General features: G+C 41.5%; 1 protein-coding gene and 1 pseudogene across 3 annotated transcripts in view; both read right to left on the bottom strand.

Annotated features, from left to right (window-relative positions):
* The window catches only part of A1cf (APOBEC1 complementation factor), a 70,623-nt gene that overhangs the window by 19,152 nt on the left and 44,096 nt on the right, over positions 1-7,375 (bottom strand). For all 3 annotated transcript variants that reach the window (XM_021151317.2, XM_021151318.1, XM_029472880.1), the window contains 2 exons: positions 2,914-3,152; positions 142-306 (listed from right to left, as the gene is read on the bottom strand). In XM_021151317.2, coding sequence (XP_021006976.1) covers positions 142-306; positions 2,914-3,152 — 404 coding nt within the window. The remainder of the gene's footprint in view (positions 1-141; positions 307-2,913; positions 3,153-7,375) is intronic.
* LOC110285948 lies at positions 5,444-7,305 on the bottom strand (annotated as a pseudogene).

Genomic DNA, 7,375 nt, shown 5'->3' with positions numbered 1-7,375 from the left:
TGGAACTCACTTTGTAGACCAGGCTGGCCTCGAACTCAGAAATCCGCCTGCCTCTGCCTCCCGAGTGCTGGGATTAAAGGCGTGCGCCACCACCGCCCGGCTAGAGCACATTTTGAAGAAGTAATTGCACGTTTGTCCCACCTGGTTTAATACTGTTGAATTCCTTTTCAATCATTTCTTCCGAGGTAGACAGCATAAGGTTCCTTACATACAGGATTTTCACGGAAGACATCGTGTCCTCATCAACTTCAACTTCTGGTTCTGCCCAGTCTACTGCAATAGGATGTCCCCACAACTGAATTCTTCCTGTCGACAATGACCAGAAGAGTGATGAATTATTTAGAAGTCACGACATCATCTCAGCGCATGCTGATGGTCTTTTAAATTGAACTGACCGTTAAGGTCTTAAATGACCAAGACCACTAAAAAAGATTACTATTGATTTTTAAAGACATTTAAATAAAGTGAGAGTCTGGTAGGAGAGTCTTCAGTGTGACTAGTGGCTTATCATAATGATTGAATGTATATAGAGAAGCAGGATGTGGTTTGAAATGGAGAAGGAGTGAGGACGCAGTGGGTGCATTTGACTCTCAGGACAGCTTTTTCAAGGGGGGAGGTAGTTTTTAAGGTGAGATAATAAAAGGGGAGAAAGAGCAGATTTAGGGCTCAGACACAGAGTCTGACTCCATGAAACATTAAGAGGTCATTTGGACAGCATTGGCTGTAGTTGGAATGTGTTGCTATTAGCCAGACACCATCACTTAGACATACACAAAGGAGTCAGGGTGGATGGGGCCAAACATTCTTTGTTCTCAGTCTCTCAGATTTGATCCAGGGCTCAGACCAACTGTGCTCCTTCCACATTCTCAGTCTGAGTACAGGCAATGTGGGAACTCGGAGGAAAAAATATATATATTTAAAAGTCCCAATTCAGAGAAGACTAAGAAGACAGGTGATGATAAGAAATTGTAACTTGTCTTAAAAGAGTGGGTGTGACCCAAGTCAGAGAGGTTCCTGTACTCTACAGTGGTAGTTTACTGGGTGCTTCCTACTATGCTGTGTGTTTCCCATGAGCCTCTCAGTTCTTTCTTATCATGATCTTGTGGAAGGAGGGGGCAGCACCCACTTTTACAGCTTCAAAGATTGCCACCGAACAGTAACTTCCTATCACTACTTCTTTCTTCCCCTTTGGATTTTGCCACTCAGCCACCATATCCCCAGAGGCTCCAGGTTGAAGTGGTGGGATAAGGGTGAGAGATCAACTCAGTTTCTACATTTTGTGGAAAATCTAGGTTGCTTGTTTAATTCACTGTTTGGAAGTAAGTTTTATCTTGTAGGGAACACAGAATTTGACAGAACAAAATCAGAAATTATTATTAGTGTCAGGAAGGATCTATTGGTGTAATTATTATATAGGGGAAGCAAATGTCCACCCTCTTATTTCTTACAAATCAATTGTGGTCTTTGGCAGAACGCTCCAAAAGCATACAAACAGAAAGTGTAGACTCTTTAATAAATAGCACTAGGCTCCACTGGGCATAGTGGTACCTGATGAGGCAGAGGAAGGAGGAGCTCAGATTTGAGGTCAGGCAGTGCTAAATAATATTTAAAAGATTTCTGGGTAAAGTGGGGTATCCTAATCCACACGTGGAAATCAGACCTCTATTCTAAACCATATAAAATAGTAACGGGAGCTGGAGGGACGACCCAGCTGTTAGGAGCATTAGCTGCCCTTCTAGATGACTTGACTTCAATTCTGAAAGCCTACAAGAGGCTCACAACTGTCTGGGAATCAGAGGAGGTAAAGAAAAGAAGATGAGGGGGAAGAGAGTCTACCGAAACACTGAACATACCTCAATGATACCCAATGCCTTATATGCTAACTTATAAGGAACGTACACAGAGCAAGGACATAGTTGAGTGGCAGAATGTGGGCCTACAAAGCTCAAGACACTCTGTTCAATCAACACCGCTATTAAAACCAAAAAGTACAGTCAGGAAAGTCTGTATAAGTCAAAATAACTTTAGAGTTTGGTCCTGTTCCACCTCCCCCACCATCTCTCATAGTTTTCTTAAGAGTAGACCCTAGTGCTAGCTACTTAACACTCTAGATCACTGGTTCTCAACCTGTGGGTCACACATCAGATATACTTCCTACTAGATATTTATATAATGAGTGGTAACAGTAACAAAAGTACAGTTGTGAAATAGTAATGAAATAATTTTATGGTTGGGGGTCACCATAACATGAGGACCTGTATTAAAAAAGAATCTCAGTATTATGAAGGTTGAGAACTAGTGGTTTAGATAGTTTCTTCCAATAGGACTGTGTTGAGTTTTAGTGACTATTTTACAGCAAGCCAAGGAGCTTTGCATATTTGCCTGTGTTGGTCTGACCTAGGCAGTGTTGGTGTGTCGTTAAACTCATGAATTGATGATTGGTGCTCACATGTGTGTCTGAATTGTCTAAATAGAGGTGTCCAGGAAGAACATTCATATTTCTTATCTCTAATTAGATGGAAATTATTAGAAACTGGGAAACACATTGAAAGCATGTCTGTTGGTTATCCTTGGGATGGTGTGTCACACACTGGTGTGTATGTACACCGTGATAGGTAACGTAGCCCAATTCTAACTCGCCTGTGAACTTTCATGCAGCTATATCCGTGGTGGATTTCTTTAATCTTAAAAAGTTTCTTTGCGGAGGATTCTCTGTGGGATTGCTATCGATCAAAGTTCTCCTGATGTGCAGAGGTGTGACTTTTCCAAAATACACATCTATAAACATTTTATGGAACTGAATCAACTGTGAGAGAAATAAACAAGATGAAGAGCTTAAAGGAAGATCAACAGGGACGCTCATGCCGGGGGTCTGCTGCGGGCTGGGACAGTCTCTGTTCAGAAATGGTTTACCTGGCAGCAGCCTCCGCCTAGCCATGGCAGCTGCTCGGTGACTCTCATATTCCACAAAGGCAAATCCCCGGTTTTTGGTTTTATCAGCAGCACTTGGGTAGACAATGACATCAACAACTCCTTCTGTGACTTTTTTCATCTCTGATAAGATTTCTTCCCTCTTTTTGGTTTTGGGGATTCCTCCCACAAACAATCGGCAGTTGTCCACACTGGCACAGACTCCCAAGAGACGGCCAGTCCTAAACGGGGATGGGGGAAAAATTAAGCAGTTTTCATAAGTGAGAATCTGTGTGTAATGGAGGGTGGTGGTAGAGGTCGCAAGTGTATAACACTTCCAAATACAATATGGTTTCTTTAGAGGAAAGATGTTTCAGTATAGACTCATACCCCTTCCCTCTTTTCTTTTGTGGTATCAGGACCATTGTGTGTGCTACACAGATTTTGCCACTGGCCTCCTGGATGTTCGCAGTCTTGACTTCTGAACTTTGTAAGAAGGGACACTAGATGGAAAGCTGATTAGAACCTGGTCTCTTTAGACTGGATGTAGGTTCACCACTTGACATCCGTTTTCTCCACATCCCGACATCTCCACATGTCTTAGCACTAAGGCATCTGTCTATACTGGGCCCTGCTCCTCACTTCACCAACTCACCCTGTGCTACTGGGGTTTGCTACTACTCATGATGCATCTATGTCACTGCCAAATCAAGAAGCGGTTCTGATATGATTACTGTAAAAAATGCACTGCCCCCAATCCCAAAATTACAAAGAGCCAGCAATATGGCTCAGTGGATAATGGTGCCTGATTGTAAGTGTGATGATCTGTGTTCTATCTCTGGACTCACCTGGTGGAAGGCTAGAACAAATTCCCACAAGTTGTCCTTTGACCACCATGCACTCATGGTGTACATGACACACACAAAATAAAATAAAATAAAATAAAATAAAATAAAATAAAATAGAAATAGTTTCTTGTCTGTAACAGATTTTCTTCTATTATTTGTCCCATATAAAAAAGCCTGCAAGATGAGCAAACTAGGTGATGTTTCTATTTTATAGATAATGAACTTGAGATTCCAAGAAATTAAGTGATTTGGGCAAGGCCTTAATTGATTCTGAGAGGTGCAGCTGGTCCTGAGGCCTCTGTTTATTCATCTTTGCAGAGCTGCCTATAGTAAGAGGAAGGATGCCCACACTGGTTTTGTTTGTTTTTCTTTTTGATGGTTAGTGGACTGTTCTGATATCATTTGTCAGCAGGAGAGAGTCTAGAATTTCTAAATGTGTATGGCTGATCAACATCCTTTCCTAGAATTGTCTGGAGACAAAATAGACCTTCTCACAAGCCAAGGACATGACTTTAATGTCTCCAGAAGCCAGCATTTAGAGGATGCTCAGTGAATATTTGATGGGGAGGAAGATGATGTGATAACTGCAGGTCTTTTCTGGGTAATAGCCTCATCCATCCCTGGAGAAATGGCGGCTGACAGCAAAGTAAAGGTTATTGTTCCTTTCTGGAAGGAAGGTTTTTTTTTTTCTCTCTCTGGCAGATTGACCACAGCAGAATGGAAGTCGTGAAGGCAGCTCTGTGGTCTCTTCTTGACTAGTTCATGTTGAATTTATCCCACTTCCTAATTTGTAAAGATTCTCTGTTTCTTTACCTTGCTTCTGACTTCTAAATGGGGAACTGACTGTTCTTGAATACTTTATCTTTCCAAATTATTATATTTCCCCTCCTTCCTCTGCCCTTCCCACCAGTCACCCCCACAGTTGCCAGTCAACTTACAGATCACCCAACCCTTTGAGGGCCAGAGATTTAAGTACCTTACTTTTGTTATTTGTATGACACCCTGTGTGAGAGAAGTAGTTTTATCTGTTTTATAGAGTCAACAGTGGGATTCACAGAGAAGACTGTTAATGAATAATAACCCTGTAGCATGGTGGTATTTATTTCATATCTTCTCTATTTTCACTACCATTGGCAGGACCCCGTGAGTAACCTCAGGTGGAATAGATACAACTAGCTATCAGTCTCCTGCATAGTCAATTTCACATATATTTCAAATCAAACCCTCCTTAGGATTGTCCTTACTGATAAGATGTCTGTATTTCATAGAAGACTGAGAGAGGAGGAATCCTATCATTCCAGAAACCATCTAACTAGAATATATACTTTGTTGGAGTGGCTACCTTAATCTAGGTGAACGCTTTTAAAAATGGTATAATTTTAAACCTTATTTTTAAAAGGTACTATTTAAAAAATATTTATTTAATTTTATGTGTATGTATGAGTACCCACCCGTGTGTATGTGTACCATGCCTGTGCCCAGTACCTGAGAGAATAGAAGGTTAGAGCCCCTAAAATTAGAATTACAGACAGTTATTATTCTCCATGAGGATGATGGGAACTGAACCCAGGTCTTCTGCAAGCACTTCAGGTGTTCTTAACCATTGAACTATCTCTCCAGCCCCCTGTATGTTTTCATTTGTGATTTCATTATTATAAAGTGATTTTTTTTTGTTATACACAAGTATTTTAATTTTCAAAGCATCAACTCAGATCAAGCATTATCTACTGATTAATAAAAAAAATGCTATTACCATTTAGAAACAATACTCTTTTTAAAAAGTTTACTTTTTAAAATTTTGTGTGTGTTGGGTGTATTTGAGAGCAGGTGCATAAGGAAGCCATGGGGTCAGATCCCCTCAGTTAAAGGGTATTTATTGTGAGGCAATCTATACAGATACTGGGAACCAAACTCAGGTCGACGGCAAGAGAGCCACACTGGTTCTTCATAGTGGTTCATACAGCAGACACATTGCTCCAGTTCCATAATTACATATTTACCCAAAAAATGACCATACAGAGGGTGAGAATAAATTTAGTAATGTCATGCCAATTTTACTAACTATAAAGATTCCCTCCCCGGCAAGTAGAGTCTCAATACACAGTTCAGGGTGGCCCTGAACTTAGAGATCCTGCTGCCTCAGGCTCTGGAGTGCTAAGGTTACAGGGTCGTATCACTATGTAGAGCTAGAAAATATTAATAATATCCACTGACAATGTGCCAACTCATAAGCATTGAGTACCATTTGTTCATTAGTAAACTGAATTGTTTTCTCTTATGTGAAATGATTTTTGCCTGATGTTTTTCTTTAAATCCAAACTAGGACTACGTAACTTTTCTCCTAAAAATTAAATTGCTCTTTCACAAATTGCATTGTCTGATTTTCTTATCAGCCTGCTTTAAGGATATCCAGGTGTTCAATATGCTCACTCGAAGTTTGGCCCACACCAAGTGATTGTTTAACCCAAATATCTGAGCAGCAAACTGAGCTGATCCTTCTGGAGAAAGTATAGTTGAACAGCCAAGGCCACTGGGCAGTCAAAGAGATGACCACACATCCTGAGCTCCCCAGTCTGGTGTGATCCGGAGACAGCTGATAACCAGATGTGCAGTATTACCAGACATCACTGGGCCTAGACCATTGCTTCTGCCTGCCACTGCTACAAATACAGTAGGCACACCATCCCCTTCACATTCTGCTTCAACCCTCAAAGTCTCATCTGGTCCTTTATGAGCGGATGTTACACGGAATCCCAAAATTTCCACAAGCCTTCTTAATTTTTTCACAGGTCACAAGGTCAGAGGTGTAGCACTAGCATCAGCCTACCACCCTGCACGGACTGTCTGACTTGAGAAGCAACTCCACTCGGTCTGCAACCCACTCAAAGTTTTTCTTTACCATCTGGAGTCCTTCTGGAGTTACTTCTTTGAGATCAATGTTAAGACTGTCTTTCTGCTGGTTCCGATCTCTCGATGGCCATAGCCTCCAGGAATCATGACCAATGACATCAGCAAGAACAATCTCTTTGGTGGTTACATCAACACCAAATTCAATCTTCATATCTTCAGCGTACAGTTCTGGGGCAGCCAGGACTTCCCCAGAATTTCAAAAATAGTTTGTGTGTCATGACTCATGATGCCCACGTCAGTCTTCCCTATAACAAGGCCAGCAAAACACAATTTTGCATGAGCTGCTCCTCAGACCACTGTGGGTCATTATTGGCATCCTCCTTGAAGAACATCTCCACTTGGGATGGATAGAACTTGTACCCCTCCTATACACCAGGGTTTCTTTGAGGAAAGATCCAGTTGCTATTCTTCAGCATACCCATTCAATGGGAATCATATCACATTGGGGTGCAATGAAATCAGTCTCCCCACATTTCTTGGTGAAAGCAGTTTTTATACCAGCTTCCTGTAACAACTGAAATATGCGGCTGGTGATCTTATTGGTGATGGCAGCTTTGACCACTCGGGGAAAAAGGGGCAGCCCTTGGGCTGGCTGTGCTTGGGGTTGGAGTCCTGTCCCCAGGTTTCCCACCACGCAGGCTCACTGACTCGACCCCACTTCCCTAAAGTGACTTTTTTTTTTTTTTTTTTTTTTTTTTTTTTTTTTT

Source organism: Mus caroli, chromosome 19, assembly GCF_900094665.2.
Source record: "Mus caroli chromosome 19, CAROLI_EIJ_v1.1, whole genome shotgun sequence".
Lineage (NCBI taxonomy): Eukaryota > Metazoa > Chordata > Mammalia > Rodentia > Muridae > Mus > Mus caroli.
The sequence above is the reverse complement of the archived record's forward strand: the minus strand, read 5'-3'. Positions and strand labels throughout refer to the sequence as shown.